The 19,088-nt window shown below is 40.5% G+C and overlaps 1 protein-coding gene across 14 annotated transcripts in view; it reads left to right on the forward strand.

Moving 5' to 3' along the window:
- The window catches only part of MARK3 (microtubule affinity regulating kinase 3), a 113,879-nt gene that overhangs the window by 47,376 nt on the left and 47,415 nt on the right, over positions 1–19,088 (forward strand). For 11 of the 14 annotated variants that reach the window (XM_074394356.1, XM_003933365.4, XM_010343952.3 and 8 more), the window contains 2 exons: positions 14,516–14,564; positions 17,990–18,055. The exons of 1 other annotated variant lie outside the window; for it this stretch is intronic. In XM_074394356.1, coding sequence (XP_074250457.1) covers positions 14,516–14,564; positions 17,990–18,055 — 115 coding nt within the window. The remainder of the gene's footprint in view (positions 1–14,515; positions 14,565–17,989; positions 18,056–19,088) is intronic. 2 more of the 14 variants (XM_074394354.1, XM_074394353.1) reach the window with 1 other exon arrangement.

Below are 19,088 nucleotides of genomic sequence, written 5' to 3' on the forward strand. Positions count from 1 at the left end.
CTTTGTGGGGAAATCCTGCTTATACCCACCTCAGTCTCCTTCCTTCCATTCTTCCTTCCTTCAGCTGGCCTTATCGTGATTCTAAAATAGGGCAACACTGCATTCCATAAAATAGAATAAGTGTTCCTATGAGCTGAGCAGAAGTTGGCTTTAGAGACAAAGACTGAAGAATGCTGAGGCAGGTCAGGCTCAGTGGCTAACTCCTGTAATCCCAGCACTTTGGAAGGCTGAGGCAAGAGGATCACGTGAGCGCAGGAATTTGAGACCAGCCTAGGTGACATAGAGAGGCCTGTCTCTACAAAATAAATAAATAAATAAATAAAACAAATTAGCCAGGTGTGGTGGTGTGTACCAGTAGTCCCAGTTACCCAGGAGGCTGAGATGGAAGGATCGCTTGAGTCTAGAAGTTGAAGGCCGTAGTGAACTATGATGGTGCCCCTGCACTCCAGCCTGGGCAACAGAGCAAAACTGTCTCAAAAAAAGAAGCTAAAGCAAAGAACAAAGAGTGTATTGATCCTTTCGGATTTTTTTTGTAAGGCAGGGACAAGGAAACAGAACAATAGACCACAATAGACAACACCACATAGAAAAATAACTGATTATTAACATCAGGTTAATTCACAGTACATTTTTTTTCTGTAAGGATTAAAGCAGTAGGAACTTATTATTGTGCCAGTTGAAGTTTTTTTGTTTGTTTGTTTTTATAGACAGTCTCGCCCTGTCATCCAGGCTGGAGTGCAATGGCGTGATCTCAGCTCACTGCAACCTCCAACTCCCGGGTTCAAGAGATTCTCCTGCATCAACCCCCTGAGCAGCTGGGACTACAGGTGCACGCCACCATGCCCAGATAATTTTTGTATTTTTAGTAGAGACAGAGTTTTGCTGTGTTGGACAGGCTGTTCTTGAAATCCTGGCCTCAGGTGATTCACCCGCCTCAGCCTCCCAAAATGCTGGGATTACAGGCGTGAGCCACTGCACCCAGCCAGTACAGTATAAATCTTCAATCAGGGGCTGGACGCAGTGGCACACACCTGTAATCCCAGCACTTTGAGAGGCTGAGGTAGGCGGATCACCTGAGGCTAGGAGTTTGGGACCACCCTGGCCAACATGATGAAACCCTGTCTCTATTAAAAATACAAAAATTGGGCCGGACGCGGGGGCTCACGCCTGTAATCCCAGCACTTTGGGAGTCCGAGGCAGGTGGATCACGAGGTCAAGAGATCGAGACCATCTTGGCCAACATGGTGAAACCCCGTCTCTAATAAAAATACAAAAAATATTAGCCGGACGTGGTGGCACATGCCTGTAATCCCAGCTACTCGGGAGGCTGAGGCAGGAGAATTGCCTGAACCCAGGAGGCGGAGGTTGTGGTGAGCCGAGATCGCGCCATTGCACTCCAGCCTGGGTAACAAGAGTGAAACTCCGTCTCAAAAACAAAAACAAAAATATTTTATTCATTGTGCCCCTCAAGCCTGGTCCACTCTGATCCCCTCAAGCACCAGACACCTACCCAGGAAGAGGAAGCTGTTTTCTTTTTAAAGTTGGTGTTTGCTTTGGAGCCACTGTTAGTGCTTACAGCTCTGTAGAACTAGTGGCCTTTTTTGACATCCTAGGGAATCTTGGTTGTGGGACATATCAGGGAACTTTATAATTTGAAAGCCGGAGAACCAGTTCATGCTTTTCATGTGATCTGTTGTGTAATTACTTTTACTGCTGCCACCACTGGGTTTTTTAGGACACCGTTGATTTGGTTTTTTAAACCAGTAGGTTTCCACCCTTCTTGTGCATTAGAAACATTTGTGGAGTTTGAAAAAAGCCTATTTCCCTCACAGTACTTTCCTCCCTAGAGGTCTTATCTTGGTGGGTCTAGAGATGTGGTGATCCCAGTACACAACCCAAATGGGAATGGCTCCTGGTCTATCTTCAATTTCCCCTAAAGTTCTTAATTTCTCTCCTCTTCCAAAAGGTAACCTGTCTTCTTTATTTATTTATTTTATTGATTAAGTGATTGATGGGGTCTTGTTTTGTTGCCCAGGCTAGAATGTAGCGGCAAGACTAAAGCTCACTTTAGCCTTGAAATTCTGGGCTCAAGTATCCTTCCACCTCAGCCTTCTAAGGTAGCTGGGACTAGAGGTACGCACCACCACACCCAACTAAAGTAACCTATTTTATTTATTTATTTTATTTTTTTATTTGAAGAGCCCCCCTCTGTTACCCAGGCTGGAGTGCAGTGGTACAATTTCGACTCACTGCAACCTCCGCCTCCTGAGTTCAAGTGATTCTCCTGCCTCAGCCTCCCAAGCAGCTGAGATTACAGGCACCTGCTGCTACACCCAGCTGATTTTTGTATTTTTAGTAGAGGTAGGGTTTTGCCATGTTGGCCAGGCTGGTTTCAAACTCCTGACCTCAAGTGATCCACTGGCTTCTAAAAGTGCTGGATTACAGGTATGAGCCACCATGCCCAGCAAAGTAACCTATTTTAAAGATGACTCCTTCCCCACATATTCTAAGTTTTTAGACAGATTCCACTGCTGAATACTTCCTCCCTCTCTGGAACGCTTCCTAGGAATGCCTTAGTACCCAGTTCCTGGCCTCTTTTCTCTATTTGGGTGAAGCAGAAGTTATTTTGGGAATCCTTTTCATTGAACAACTCTTTTCATCTTTTTCTTTTCAACTACCTTTCTCTTTCATTTTTTTATATTGACTTATAGCAGGTCAGTAGTTCAGGCCATTAGCAAAAGTAGTAACTGCTGTAAAAATAGTTGTTACAGTTTTGCCTGTCATGTACAGTCCAATGCCTACATTCAGATTAGTGTCATAAATCTGATAAATTAATACAAATAGGGGATGGCACAAATGAAATCCAAGACAGATGCTTCTTTGACTGATTGATTGATTGACTGATTCAGGGTTTTACTTGTAGCCCAAGCTGAAGTGCAATGTCATGATTATAGCTCACTGCAGCCTGGAACTTCTGGGCTCAAGCAATCCTCCCCTCTTGACTTCCCAAAGCACTGCAATTATAGGCATGAGTCACTGCCCCCAGCCTGATTTCACATATTTAAAATATTGAGAATAAAAACGTATATATGTTTTTGGACTTCAAAAGAGGTAGAAGAAATAGAAAAAAAATTACAGCTTCAATATTGTTGCTTTTTTAATCCTTATAAACTTTTAAATGTATTGCCAGACTTATTTTTGTTTTGGTAAGAAATAATATAGCAAGATATTTGGAATACATTGTAAACTGAGAATATTAGAGTGTATTTTGGGGGTTTGTTTGTATGTTTTGAGCAGCAAGGTCTCACTATCTTTCCCAAGCTGGTCTCAGACTCCTGGATTCAAGCATCCTCCTGAGGATTCCAATCTGCCTTCCAAGGAGCTAGGATTATAGGCACACACCAGCATACTCAGCATACAATGATCATTGTATCAATGATTGATTATGCTGTTTTGTAAAAGTCACCAAGGAACCAAGTGTTTTAAGTAGGTTAAACTTAGAGCATAGCCCGGACCCATTTGCAGAAAATATAAACTTGGGTACAAATTAGACCTTTGTGAGAGAATTATAACAGCAACATAGCTAGAATCACAATCACATGTCTAGTGTTTATTATGTAGCAGGTGCTATTCCATGCACTCTGTATGTCAAGCATCCTTTAATTGTAGAGTTGACAGGGTCAGGGAGGTCAAGTTACCTAGACTCATCGAGTGGTGCAGCTGGGTTGGGATTAAGTCGTGTGGCCCCAGAGTTCTAATGACTATACATACTTTACATCATTGCATGTACTTTTCACGACAATCCTGTGAAGTAGATGTTTGTAAAATCTATCTTACAGATAAGTAGGTAGTTCTCTAAGATTTTGTGACTTGTTCACTCATCCAGTGAATAAGGGACTGAACTAACATTAGAACCTAAATCCATAGCATCAAATAGCTTGCTTTCCCTTGGAGAGCCAGTCGTTCATAGTACTTTCAATTGGGAAGGAAGCAAAGAAACATACTGAAATTCACCTTGCAAGTGGTAGATACCTAGTAAAATCTGATAAGTTAATTTTGTTAATACCAAATTCATTTTCACACTAAATTATATTTTTTCTGATGTTGCTCTGATTCTAGGAATCTTGACCACCAGAACCTTGAGTTTGGGAGATGAGAAAATTCTTAGTTTGTCTTTGAAATATTCGATCATAAAAACCACATTGTTGGCCAGGTGTGGTGACTTAGGCCTGTAATCCCAGCACTTTTGGAGGCTGAGGCAGGCAGATTGCTGAGCTTAGGAGTTCAAGACCAACCTGGGCAACATGGCAAAACCCTGTCTCTACATACAGAAATCAGCCAGATGTGGCGGTGTGCACCTGTAGTCCCAGCTACTTGGCGGGCTGAGGCTGAAGGATTGCTTGAGCCCAGGAGGTCGACGCTCCACTGAACCATGTTCATGCCATGGCACTCCAGCCTGGGTGACAGAGCAAGACCCTATCTCTTAAAAAAACACACATTGTTGCTACTCTTGTTTTACCTTTTTTAGAACTGCTTTGTTGTATTAATCAGTTGAAGCAAAGCAATTTTTTAAATTCAGTTTTTATTTTATTTTATTTTTTTATTTTTTATTTTTTATTTTTTATTTTTTTTTGAGACGGAGTTTCGCTCTTGTTACCCAGGCTGGAGTGCAATGGCGTGATCTCGGCTCACCGCAACCTCCGCCTCCCGGGTTCAGGCAATTCTCCTGCCTCAGCCTCCTGAGTAGCTGGGATTACAGGCACGTGCCACCATGCCCAGCTAATTTTTTGTATTTTTAGTAGAGACGGGGTTTCACCATGTTGACCAGGATGGTCTCGATCTCTCGACCTCGTGATCCACCCGCCTCGGCCTCCCAAAGTGCTGGGATTACAGGCTTGAGCCACCGCGCCCGGCCCAGTTTTTATTTTTATTAAATACTGACTACATACAAAAGAATGTTCTGTTCCTTGTTTCGTGTATAAATATGTATATGAGATGAACGCTCTTATACTACCTGGTTTAAGAAATAGATCTTCGGCCGGGCACGGTGGCTCAAGCCTGTAATCCCAGCACTTTGGGAGGCCGAGGCGGGTGGATCACGAGGTCGAGAGATCGAGACCATCCTGGTCAACATGGTGAAACCCCATCTCTACTAAAAATACAAAAAATTAGCTGGGCATGGTGGTGTGTGCTCTCCCAGCTACTCAGGAGGCTGAGGCGGGAGAATTGCCTGAACCCGGGAGGCGGAGGTTGCGGTGAGCCGAGATCGCGCCATTGCACTCCAGCCTGGGTAACAAGAGCGAAACTCCGTCTCAAAAAAAAAAAAAAAAAGAAATAGGTCTTCAACAATACCTTTAAATCAGTTCCATATTTTGTATATTTTGCCCCTCCTCAACCTGTTTCCCCTTCTTCATTTCCCACCTACCAGGTAACCACTAAAAAGTATTTTCTTAGTGTTTTCTTGCTTGTCTGTATAATTTTAATATGGATCCCTCATCAATGTAGTGTAAAGGTTTTTTTGTCTGTCTGTTTTTTGTTTCTTTTGGGTTTGTTGGGTTTTTTCTTTTTTTTTTGAGACTGAGTCTCATACTGTCTCCTAGGCTGGAGTGCAGTGGTGCCATCTCGGCTCACAGTAACCTCTGCTTCCCATGTTCAAGAGATTGTTGTGCCTCAGCCTCCTGAGTAGCTGGGATTACAGGCGCCCACCACCACACCCAGCTAATTTTTGTATTTTTAGTATGGATCAGGTTTCATCATGTTGGCCAGGCTGGTCTCGAACTCCTGACCTGAAGCAATGCATCCACCTTGGCCTCCCAGACTTCTGGGATTACAGGTGTGAGCTACTGTGCCTGGCCCATGTAGTGTAAAGTTTTAAACATTGTATAAATAGACTCATGCTATATGTATTTTCCTGTTTGCTTTTGCTTTCCTTTTTTTTTTTGAAGACAGAGTCTAGCTCTTGTCCAGGCTGGAGTGCAGTGGCGCAATCTCAGCTCACTGCAACCTCTGCCTCCTGGGTTCAAGTGATTCTCCTGTCTCAGCCTCCCAAGTAGCTGGGATTACAGGCATGCACCACCATGCCTGACTAATTTTTGTATTTTTAGTAGAGACGGGGTTTCACCATGTTGGCCAGGCTGGTCTCGAACTCCTGACCTCAAGTGATCTGCCCCCCTCGGCCTCCTAAAGTGCTGGGATTACAGGCGTGAACCACCATGCCCGGTGCTTTCTTTCACCTACATTGCATTCCATGTTGATGTATTTTGCTATAATTCACCTTCACTGCTATGTCCATTTTCAAGAATATATAGTATCCCATTATGTGAATATACCACTCTGTATTTATCCATTCTGTGGTTCAGGGACATTTGGATTGCTTTTTGTATTGCAAACATGACCGCTGTGAATTGTCCTTTGTATATCCTGGCACACTTGTGAAGTATTTCTTAAAGCTATATACTTAGAATTCTTGTATCACGAGATCTGTCTGTACGTTGTCCTCCTTCATTAGAAAAGGCCCAATTATTTCCAGAGCAGGTGTGCTAATTTATATTTTCTTTTTTTTTTTTTTTTGAGACAGAGTCTTACTCTGTTGCCAGGCGCCAGGCTGGAGTGCAGTGGCACAATCTTGGCTCACTGAAACCTCCGCCTCCCAGGTTCAAGCAATTCTCCTGCCTCAGCCTCCCGAGTAGCTGGGACTACAGGCGCACACCACCACGCCCAGCTAATTTTTGTATTTTTAGTAGAGACGTGGTTTCACCATGTTGGCTAGGATGGTCTCGATCTCTTGACCTCGTGATCCGCCTGCCTCAGCCTCCCAAAGTGCTGGGATTACAGGCTTGAGCCACTGCGCCCGGCCGCTAATTTATATTTTCATCAGTAGCTTGTAAGAGAGCACAAGTAATGTAGCATCCTTATCAAAATTTGATTTTCTCTGATTTTTTAAAATTTGTGCCATCACAGGAGAATTGCTTGAACCTGAGAGGCAGAGGTTGCAGTGAGCCAAGATCGCGCCACTGCACTCCAGCCTAGCAACAGAGCAAGACTCTGTCTCAAAAGAATTTTTTTTAAAAAGTTGTACCATCAGTTTAGTAAATTTAAAAGTGATATTTAGCCAGATCACTTCTGTAATCCCAGCACTTTGGGAGCATGAGATGGAAAGATCTCCCAAAGCCAGGAGTTCAAGACCAGCCTGGGCAACAGAGCAAGACTGTATCTACAAAAATATATTTTTTTAATTAGCTGGGCATGGTGATAGGTAGCTGTGGTCTCACATACTTGGGAGGCTGAAGGTTGATTAAGTCCAGGAGTTCACAGCTGCAGTGAGCTGTGATCACACCACTGCACCCCAGCCAGGGCAACAGAGCGAGATCCTCTCTCAAAAAAGGAAAAACAAAATCTCATTGTGGTTTTAATGTAACATTTTCCTGATTACTGATGAGGTCACACATTTTTTCATGTTTAGTTTTTTTGTGCTTATTTGTTTCTTTTAATTTCTAGTGGATTTTTTTTTTAATTTTAGGATATAATTATATATCCTGGATTCTATTATATATGTGGCACATATCTTCTACTTGATGGTATATCTTCATCCTCTTGATATTGTCTCTTAGTGAATAGCAGAGGTTCCTAACTTTGAAGCAGCTGAATTTATCAGTCTGTGTGTGTGTGTGTGTGTGTGTGTGTGTGTGTGTATATATATGTATGCTTTGTACTTTTTGTGTCTCCTTTAAGAAATTATTCTCTACCTGGAGTCATAAAAAATATTCTTCTCTGTTGTCTTCAAGTGTTTAAAATAATCTTTAAACACCAGCAGTCATGTGTTATGAGGCAGGGATTCAGTTTCATGGTTTTTCATCTGTATAATCACTTGCTGCCTCACTTCTCCTTTCTTTACTGATCTGCATTGTGGACAGTCTGCAGGTCTAAACACGCTTTGTTTTTCAGAGTGGTTATTCTGGTTCACTTACCAATTGCCATTTTGAAGGCAATTATTTTTATTTTATTTTCATATTTTTAAATTTTATTTTTAATGATAGGACACCAAATGATAACTAGAACCCCAAAATAAATAGGTGAAAATCAGAGCTACATTGATAGAAACACAGGCATGACAGAGAAGACTTTATAACTTAACTCTCTTCTGCCATTCATGAATGACACGATAAATAGGGGGAAAAAAGGTACATATCTTATACATATTTAATATACAGCACCTACATTAGCCCATATTATAGCTGTTCAGTTTTAACCCCTTTTTCAGGATACATAACAGCAGTTGTGCTAGGATATTATTGTCATAACTATTCCAATGTGTGATGACTATGAAGTAAATTATTTTCTCAGAGTTTGGCAATACATAACATTTGAATAAGCCAGGCTAACATCTTTCTAGGCTATAGTTTCTAATGTAGAGCAATAAAAATAGAACCAAACAAAAGACTCAAACATGTGGAACTTAAAACAGAATTCTTGGATCAAAGAAAAATTACAAACCAAAATTGTAGTATATCTAGAAATTAATGATAATAAACTGTGTCTGAAACTATGTAGTACTGCTTTTTGGTCGTCCAGGAAATGTATATCCTTAAACATTATTAAACAAGAATGACAGGGAACGCATTACGTATTAAATGATTTAGAAAAGGGAACAAAATAAATCTCAGGAATAAATAATAATATAAGGAGTTAGTAAAGGCAGAAAAGGAGTCATTAAAAGCAGAAAATAATGAACTTGAAAACAATGGAAATGGTAAGTCCAAAACTTTGGGGGGTGTTTTGGTTTTTGTTGTTGTTGTTTTTGCCAGGAAGTGAGAAGAGAGGCATGAAGTAGATAAGCTACTAAGTATTGCCAGGGGGAAGGGAGAGAAAACACACAGACAAAATAGGAAATAAGGGGGAAATACCAGATACTGAAGAATTTAAATTATTTTAAGGGAACCTTTTGTACAACTCTGAAAAATATTAGAATGCCCAAAGAAATGGATAATTTTCTAGGAAACCATGACTTACCAAAATTGACGCTGGAAAAGAATCGATACACATCAGTAACCACAGAGTTGAGAAGGTGGTTAAAAGGAGAATAGGTACCCACCTCATATTGCCAAACCTGGAATTGATTATTGAATTCTTTGAGATCTGTGAGTACGTACGCTTACCTCTGTCCAGCTGTTCCAGAACTTAAGAAGAGGAACTTCCAAATTCTTTTCACAAATTCAGAAACATGGCTATTGAAATATATTAGAAACAGGAAAGAAAACTACAGTTCAGTTTCACTTATCCATCCTAAAATTGGGAATTAATATCAGCCTATAGGACTAAATACTGATAAATTTATCTTTGTTTCCCCCAAGATTCACTAAATGATGGTAAAGGAATTAAAAAGCAGGCGAAAAGAGACCAGGAATTGGGTACTGAGGCATTCTCAGCAAGAGCCCCAAGAGACGCAGGAGATACCCAGCTGTTACAGTGGAAGTTGCCTTTGAGACTTGGAGCACTTGGGGATGGGGGTCTTTAAAACAGGTTACCTACCTAGCACAAAGGAGACCAGACCTGCCAGCCAGTTCTCTGCCTCTGTGGCAGCCAGTGACATCAGTTTCTTTGAGTCCTTCCAGAGATCTCTGTATTAAGAAGCAGGTTTTGGCCGGGCGCGGTGGCTCAAGCCTGGAATCCCAGCACTTTGGGAGGCCGAGGCGGGTGGATCACGAGGTCGAGAGATCGAGACCATCCTGGTCAACATAGTGAAACCCCGTCTCTACTAAAAATACAAAAAACTAGCTGGGCATGGTGGCGCGTGCCTGTAATCCCAGCTACTTAGGAGGCTGAGGCAGGAGAATTGCCTGAGCCCAGGAGGCGGAGGTTGCGGTGAGCCGAGATCGCGCCATTGCACTCCAGCCTGGGTAACGAGAGTGAAACTCCGTCTCAAAAAAAAAAAAAAAAAAAAAAAGCAGGTTTTTTCCCCCCCTTTTTTACACAAGTACATTTTCTTGAAAATTCCTTCTCATGAACTTTGCCAGCCTCTCTGTCTTGGTTTGTCTGAGAGGACCTTTGATGCATTCTTCCCTTTAGGTGCTGTGGTAGTTGAGGCAAAGTTTCTGTACAGTGATGAGGGAGTGATTTAGGTGGCCTGGTCTTCCGTGCCATACCTGTGTGTCTGGAGAAGGGAGCCTGAACACCTTCATTGTGATGGTTTAGATCAGTTTTATGTCAGTAACCCCTGTGTTCTCTTTCACGTACTTATTTTACTTTCGTATTTGGTTGGTAAAGTTGCCTTACTTATTTTTGACTAGCTAGAGACTAAAATTCTCTCTCTTTGCCTTTTTTTCTACTTGTCAAAAGGCAAAATTTTCTTTTTCCTACAATAATACTTCACAACCCCAGGTCCTGGTTACCGGGACGTGTTTCTTTACTTCTCTGATACTGTAGATTTAGTGTCCTTGATATCCCCATTACCAGGATAGCAAATCTTTCCCTTCGAAGGTGTTTATCTTTCCCTTGTGTACCAGTTCCGTCAAAGATGCGAAAATGTGTGGAGGATATAGATTGATCAGTGAGGAGAGAATTCTTTCACTTTATACATTTCTATGTAATTTGATTTTTTTTTCCAACTAACATCTATTTAAGATTGAAAAGGGAATGCGAAGAAATAAGTTGTATTAAGATAGTAGAAATAGGTGAGTTTCTCTTATTTAAATGTCTTTTTACAATTACAAAACTTTAAAAATTGTACAGTCCTCATAGGGACTTTTTTTTAAAGTTCACGTTTGCCTTTCAGTAAATTATTCCTATCCAAATTTAACCATCTTTGGCCACCATATTCAGAGATTATGAAGTCTCTGGCATTTTTATTTCATTTGTATGCAAGTTATCAACTTCATAAAAAGTTCTGTGCCACTACCTACCAGTTGCTCTGGACTTTTCTGTATCAGCTGCTTATAATTTGTTGATTCTTTTAGTTAAATTTCTGAGGTAGCAGTGTGGAATCCTGAGATGAGTGTTGACTTTGGAGTCAGGCAACCCAAAGTGAGAATTCTGGCTCCAGTATTTATTAGCTGAGTCTTGGAACAAGTTTCCTAACCTGTCTCGGTCGTCTTTCTCTGTATACTGGAGATGATCATACTCAGCTGATAGAGTTGTGAAAATTAAGCTTAGATAAGATTATAGATGTAAAGCACCTGGCTATGTGTTTCAGCCACAGCAGGCACTAGATAACTGTTAGCTTCCTGCTTCCTCCCTGTCCTCTTGTTTAGGTTATCATAAAGTTTATTTACACATTTGCTGCCTGCCAGTGTCTACCTAATGCATAATTCCGATAGAGAGATGAATATATAACGTTATTTGGGCTAATACCTTGCCACTAGCTTTCTAGGGAGTCTTTGGCTACTCCTTTTGCCTACAGAATTAAATTTGTACTTTGTTTTCACATTGCATCCCTGTTATGACCTCTGCTATAATTTAGGAGTTCTCAAATTTTAATACAGTGTCTGCAGAATATTAATCTACTGCTGCCTAACAAATTCCTCCAGAACTTAGCAACTTAAAGCCAAATCCCTTGAATTCCTATGATAGTCCATCTTTTTTCTGCTCTTTGGCTCTAATTAATTCACTTTGTTTCATTTCTACTGTAAGTAGGGACTTGAAAATGATTGCCTTCATTTGACCGCTGCTCTGTCATCAGAACTGTGACAGCTCTGCAACAAGCATTGTGCTGCTGAGGATTTAAAAGCTGTGTGATTGTTAGAATGCTGAGGCTTAGCTCAAACCACAGTTGTTGCTAGTTAGTGTTTTCATGCAGGCGTTTATCAAATAAATGCATTTCAATTGTGTGCCAGGCTTGGTCTCAGGTAAACAGTAGTGAAGGGAGACAGGCATGCTCCCTGTGGGTGACACAGAATAATAAACAGGTGGACAAAAATGTGTCTTCACAACTTGAAAGACATCCCAGGAAAGAATTGAACAGATGGCTATGATGTAAAACAAGGAGACCGATTTAGATAAGTTTTCAGAGAATCTTCCTGAAACTTAAAAGATGAAAAGGGAGAAGATATTTAAAGGAATTTAGTATGTCCCATGGCCAGGTGCGGTGGCTTACACCTGTAATTCCAGCGCTTTGGAAGGCCAAGGAGGACAGATCACCTGAGATCAGAAGTTCAAGACCAGTCTGGCCAACGTGGCGAAACCCTGTCTCTACAAAAATTAGCCAGGCGTGATGGCGCACAACTGAATCCCTTGAATCTGGGAGGGGGAGGTTGTACCACTGCACTCCAGCCTGGGCAGCAGAGTGAGACTCCGTCTCAAAATTAAACAAACAAACTTAGTGTGTTCTATTAACTAAAAGGAGTTGGGGTGACTAGAACATACCTTAGGGGATATGCAGAAGCTACCTGGTGCAGGACTGCCAAGGCCATGGTTAAGGTTTCATTCTCAGTGCAGTATCCTGAGCTATATTGGTATAGCATCCAAACTGGAGATCATCCTTTTTTTTTTTTTTTTTTAGGCAGATTTAAAATTCTGAGCTTAAGGTTATGTGTCAAATCCCATCCATGGGCTGGGCACGGTGGCTCACATGTGGCTCACGATGGCGCCCAGCACTTTGGAAGGCTGAGGGGGAGAATTGATTAAGCCTAGGAGGCCAAGGCTATAGTGAACTGTGATCACACCACTGCACTCCAGCCTGGGCAACAGAGGAAGACCCTGTCTCCAAAAAAAATCCAGTCCATGTCCATCTCTTCTTAGCTGCTAATTCAATTTAAGATTAGACACAGTGGACAAGGACAAGTATGGTGAGAGTCCTGTGGTTTTTTTTTTTTTTTCGCTAGCCTCCTTTCCACATAGGCCTCTGTTCCTTCTCTTCCAAGGTTTTTCCCAGCTCTTGCCTCGTGGAGGTTGTAGTATCCTGGGTGTTAGGAGACTGGATTCCAGACACATTCACCACAGAAAGATAGCAGGACTTGGGAAGATCTTTTTCTTTCTTTTCCTGTTTCCTCTTGTTTGCAAGAGGGTTGAAAAGGATGGTCTCTAAAATCCTGTTCTTTTTCTGGATTGTATCAACCTAGGCCATGATGATAAGACCCTGCTCTGAATTCACAACATGTACTTATACAACAGCAATTTAATATTTCTCCTTATTCTATAGAATGGCTAGGAAGCTCTGCTGGTCTTTGTTGGATGGTTTTTTGTTTGATAGAATTTTCTGAGACAGGGTCTCGCTCTGTCACCCAGGTTGGAGCGCAGTGGCGCCAACAGCTCACTGCAACCTCCACTTCCCAGGCTCAAACAATTCTCTTGCCTCAGCCTCCCAAGTAGCTAGGACTACAGGCTCATGCTACTGCGCCCAGGTAATTTTTGTGTTTTTAGTAGAGATGCGGTTTCACCATGTTGCCCAGGCTTGTCTCAAACTCCTGAGCTCAAGTGATCCACTCACCTTGGTCTCCCGAAGTGCTGGGATTACAGGCATGAGCCACTGCACTTGGCCAGTTTTTCTTAAGGTCTCACCTGGGTTCACTTGTGTGGCTGAATTCAGCTGTTGGGTTGGCAGGGGCTGGATGCAGTTACAACAGAGGGTCTGTCTCTTTAAGTAACTACCCTTCATCCTCAGAGAGCCAGACCAGCTCCTTCACAGTGCTCCAAAACAGCAAGCCATGATGCCCAAGCGTTTTATACAGCCTCTGCTTTATTCAGATTTGCTCATGTCCTACTGGCCAAAGCAAGTTACTTGGCCAGGCCTAATGTCAGTATGAAGGGGGCCCTCCACAAAAGCGTGAACCTGTAAGGCAGGCGTCCCCAAACTTTTTACACAGGGGGCCAGTTCACTGTCCCTCAGACCGTTGGAGGGCCGCCACATACTGTGCTCCTCTCACTGACCACCAATGAAAGAGGTGCCTCTTCCTGAAGTGCGTTGGGGGGGCTGGATAAATGGCCTCAGGGGGCCGCATGCGGCCTGCAGGCTGTAGTTTGGGGATGCCTGCTGTAAGGTATGACTCGTGAGGGTCACTAATGTAATAGTCACCACAACCTCCATGCTAAGTTACCTGTACTCTCAGTGAGGATTTCCCAAAGTGGTTTTGTTCATAATCTTCTCATAGAGTTATTTGGAATTACCAGTTTAATATGTCCATGATGTGTTTCACTGGGACCATACAAGTTTTGATTCGCAGAGTTGGGAGGCCTAGGTAGATACTGAATCAGACTAAGTTTAATCACAAAAATTATTCTTATCTAAGTCTGATCTTATGTTTTCAAGATAACATTGTAAAATTCAGAGCATGGTGCTATCCCCCTTTGAGACCTCTCCTGTTTTTAATAAATGGAAACATTTGAGAATACTATTTGGTAATAGTTTTATTAAAACTACTTCAGAGATAGTCTGGACTTTCATATTAGTCTAGATGTGGAATAATAAAAATTAGCAATGAATCTGTTATTTATGAGAAAATTTAAATTTATATTACAACAGTTGAATATAATGTTTAATAATTTGTGTTGGGGGGATTATGTGTTTTGTTTGTTTTTTTTTTAGCTCTTCAGAGAAGTAAGAATAATGAAGATTTTAAACCATCCCAATATAGGTACTTTCTGCTTTTTTAAATACTTTTAGATCTAAATGCATTCTTGAAATTATGTCATAAAGCTAAACACGTATTCTAGAAATGGTAGGGTACACTTTTAGTAAAATAGGTATATAACTTGTTGATCATTTGCATTAGCTTTTTGAAATTACTGAAGACAGATTAAAAGCTTAGGTATTAAATGTTGAATGTAAAGCTTTAATGTAGTAGAAACATCTGTAACCTGATTCTAATTTTCAAATATATTAGAAAATATAATTGTATTGCATGAGTAGACACAAGGGAATTATAGGAAGAATTAACATTTTCAAAGGGGCTGGGCACAGTGGCTCATGCTTGTAATCCCAGTACTTTGGGAAGCCAAGGCAGGAGGATTGCTCGAGGTCAGGAGTTTGAGACCAGCCTCAGCAACAGAGTGACACCATCTCTACAAAAAAAAAGTAATAATAAACTTAAAGATTTTTTTAAAGAATATTTCAGCTGGGTACAGTGGCTCAGGCCTGTAATCCCAGCACTTTGCAAGGCCGAGGTGGGCGGATCACCTGAGGTCCGGAGTTCGAGAACAACCTGACCAACATGAGAAACCCCATCTCTACTAAAAATACAAAAATTAGCTGGGTGTAGTGGCATGTTCCTGTAATCCCAGCTTCTCTGGAAGGCTGAGGCAGGAAAATTGCTTGACCTCGGCAAGCGGAGGTTGCAGTGAGCTGAAATTGTGCCATTGCACTCCAGCCTCGGTAACAAAAACGAAACTTCATCTCAAAAAAAAAAAAAAAAAAGAATATTTCAAAGGTCTAATACTTTTGGCTATGACTGTGTCCTAAGAAAATACTTATATAAGGAATCATATTTAAAAGATGGAATACTTGCTGTCTAATGGAATTTTGATAGGAATTAATTTTATAAATCAAAGATTTGTTTTCTGTGTCCTCTGTGTGCACAACTCTGTGCCAGGTGCTAGCAGGTGTGTTTAAAGATGAGGAAGGGACATGATCCTAACCTTACAGTAATTGTAGGAACAAGAGATAGTAAAAAAATGACTTGATCCTGACCCTGCTCTATATATATCCCAATGAAAACTTTTGATCCCATATACATTATAATAGGGCTTTTAAAAAATTACATAACTGCTTTTTTGTATGGTGATAGCGCATACAATCTAAAAATAACATTTCAAGAATGAAATCACACTTAAGACAGCCCATAATCAGTTTACTGTCAACATCAGTTTTTAGGAAATGAAAGGGTTGATGTTGGCCGGGTGTGGTGGCTCACGCCTGTAATCCAAGCACTTTGGAGGCCAAGGCAGGCGGGTCACCTGAGGTTGGGAGTTCAAGACCAGCCTGACAACATGGTGAAACCCCATCTTGAAAAAAAAAAAAAAATTTTATTTAAAAAAAAAAAAGCAAGTGTTGATGTTTAGTATCAAGGATAGCCCATCAAGAACACATCAGGCACAGGAATAGAAGAGTAACACAGAACCACCACTGGAAGAAAGAAGCTTTTACACAGAGCTTTTTTAACAAGAAGCTTATGCCCGATTTTATCAGATGTAAGCCAGCATTGCTTTAAAGATGTTCTTATTTTGTATACTACTAAGAGAAATGCTAGCAAGCCTTCATCCTGGTATCAGGGATCTTAACTAAAAAATTAGAATCACTAAGTATGGTTGAAGAAAAAACACTGAACAACTTCAAAGTTGGATTTAAGAAAAAAAAAAAATCACAAGGAATATAATAGTGGGAAGAAAATCTTGTTTCCTTGATTTTCATTTCAATCCTTTGGGGCTAGCTAGCCAATTCTGGATTTCAAATTCCAACTTTTTACACCCAGCACCCTGCTCCCCCAAAAATCTTTATCACTATTGCCTAGAACTAGCTAACGTAAATATATTTATTTTATCTTTTAATTACTTAAATTGTGCCCTGATTATCAGAGTTTTGTACTTACAACTTACGTATCTTTGATAACAAATTGAAATTTTTAAAAATTCTTACTATATTAAAATAGTTTCCCACAAGACCCAAATTTTCATTGGAATATTAGAAGGGTTTTATTTTTATGCAGTTTACCAACACATATGCCTTAACTTTCTGGAGAGATTTTTCTTCACAGCCTAAACATATCAGAGTCTAGAGAATGGTATGATAGTTTTATTCATCAGTTCGTCAAGCATTTACTGACATCTATGTTAGCACTTTGTTTGGCCTGATACTCTATTAAAACATCACAAAATTGCCTGAAATATAAAACACTAGCATATTCTCCCCCATTTTCGGGTAAACTTAATTTTAAAGTAAATATTAACAAAGTAGATACGTATAATGGGGATTTGATAGCTTCGGAGATTTACTCTAGTTTCATTTTTAAAATGTGTGTGTGTATATGTATTTTTGTTTCTCTCTCTTTTTTCTTTTCCTTTTTTTTCCTTTTTTTTTTTTTTTTTTTTTTTTTTTTTGAGACTTAACCCTAACCCTAACTCTGTTGTCTAGGCTGGAGTGCAGTGGCATGACCTCAGCCCACTGCAACCTCCACCTCCCTGACTCAGGCCATTCTCCCACCTCAGCCTCCCAAGTAGCTGGGACTAGAAGCACATGCCACCATACCCAACTAATTTTTGGCATTTTTTTGTAAAGAGGGGATTTTGCCATGTTACCCAGGCTGGTGTCAAACTCCTCAGCAGAAGCAATCCACCTGCCGCCTCCATGTAATCCCATGCTGGGATTACAGGCATGAGCCATCACACCCAGCTAAAAATATATGTATTTCTAATTGATAGGGTTTTATAAATTAGTAGTAATCCAAATATTTACATCTGTAACAAAGACTGCTCTAGGAAAATCACCCTGACCTACTGAAAATCATTCTTATAAAAAGAGTTTTTTCCCCCTCAATTAATTGCAGTATAATCCCCCTACTTCTTTCCATCTTTGGCATCAGAAAAGTAACAAAGGAACCTTGTTCTTTGAGAGTTGTCTTAAATTTCCCAAGCAATAAAGTTCTCAAATAGAATTATATCCTCAAAGCTGTAATGGTAAGCGAATAGATTTGCACTTGTGGGAGTGAGTAGAGCTGAGCAGTTGCTGCAGGCTGACCACTTTTCCTGAGGTGCTGGGAGGGCAGCTAGCCAACACAGACATGCTGAAGGACAGTGAGGACAACAGAGGAAGTAAGCTCAGATACACCTTGCTGGACTGCTGAGCATTCAGAAATCATCTTTGTTTTTATGGAATTCCATGCTTTTACAGACTCTTTTCTGTTGTTGTGATATTTGATAAAATTCTCTAAAGGCATTTTTTAGAGGGCCAGCTATCAAAACCTTTAGCAGGGAAAAGGTTGCTTTTCATAGTTACAGTTGACATATGTATGGTTTGTGCATACAGACATTTGTCTCTTTTTCTTCTGTATCCTCTCCCCTCCCCCAGTGAAGTTATTCGAAGTCATTGAAACTGAAAAAACACTCTACCTAATCATGGAATATGCAAGCGGAGGTAAGAACATTTGAATATTTATATATATAGTGGTTTTCTTTCTTTCTCATTTTAAAAAAATACAGAACTACCTGCCTATATGGATCATCGTGAAGGTTTCATTTAACATAATACACTAGGATGAGAATCAGAAAAGCTGACTCTAAGTGGTTCTAGGGGTTGCCGTGAAGTGTTTCACTATTAGCATAGTTAGTTGATAATATCTAAATACCTGGATATTTTTTGTGGTAAAACATACCGTAAAATTATCATTATAATCATTTTCAGGTGTACAGTTAAGTGGCGTTAGCACATTCACATTGCCCTCACCACCACCCACGTCCAGAATGTTTTTCATTTTCCAGTGCAAAACTCTATACCCACTAAACACTAACTCCCCATTTCTCCTTCTCCCAGTGTTTGGCAGCCATTCTCCTTTCTGTCTCTATGAATTTGACTACTCTTGGAACCTCATATAAGTGGAATTATTCAGGATTTATCTTTTTGTGTCTGGCTGATTTCATGCAGCATAATGTCTTACAGGTCCATCCATGCTGTAGCATGTGTCAGAATTTCATTCCTTTTTAGGAATACTCCATTGTGTGTGTGGGACACACTCCACATTTTGTTTATCTCGAGTATGTGGCTATTTAAATGTATGAATGCATTAGTCTGTTTGAAACAAATGTGTGTTCTGGTTTAGATGCTTTTCTTGATCAGATTTTAATGTCATTGGTGTTTATCTTCCCCAAGGCCAGAAATGATGGTTACAGTACATATCGCTAGATTTTTCTTAAAATAAATATTAAGGACTACTGATTGTTTGCCTACAGTGTTGTATAAATGTAGACGTGTTCTGAAATGCATGTTTATAGCTGCTATCTTTGATAATGATTCTTATTTTATGGTTGAGATTGGGCTGGGTTTGTAGTTTGGGACCACATGTGAGTTTCATTGTGAAGAGCAGAAGCAGCTTTCTTGCTCACCTTTTTGTGTCACCTGCCTTTAGCACAGTGCCTGGCACACAGCAGATACTCAGTAGATAAGAATTAGA

Source organism: Saimiri boliviensis, chromosome 2, assembly GCF_048565385.1.
Source record: "Saimiri boliviensis isolate mSaiBol1 chromosome 2, mSaiBol1.pri, whole genome shotgun sequence".
Classification (NCBI taxonomy): Eukaryota; Metazoa; Chordata; class Mammalia; order Primates; family Cebidae; genus Saimiri; species Saimiri boliviensis.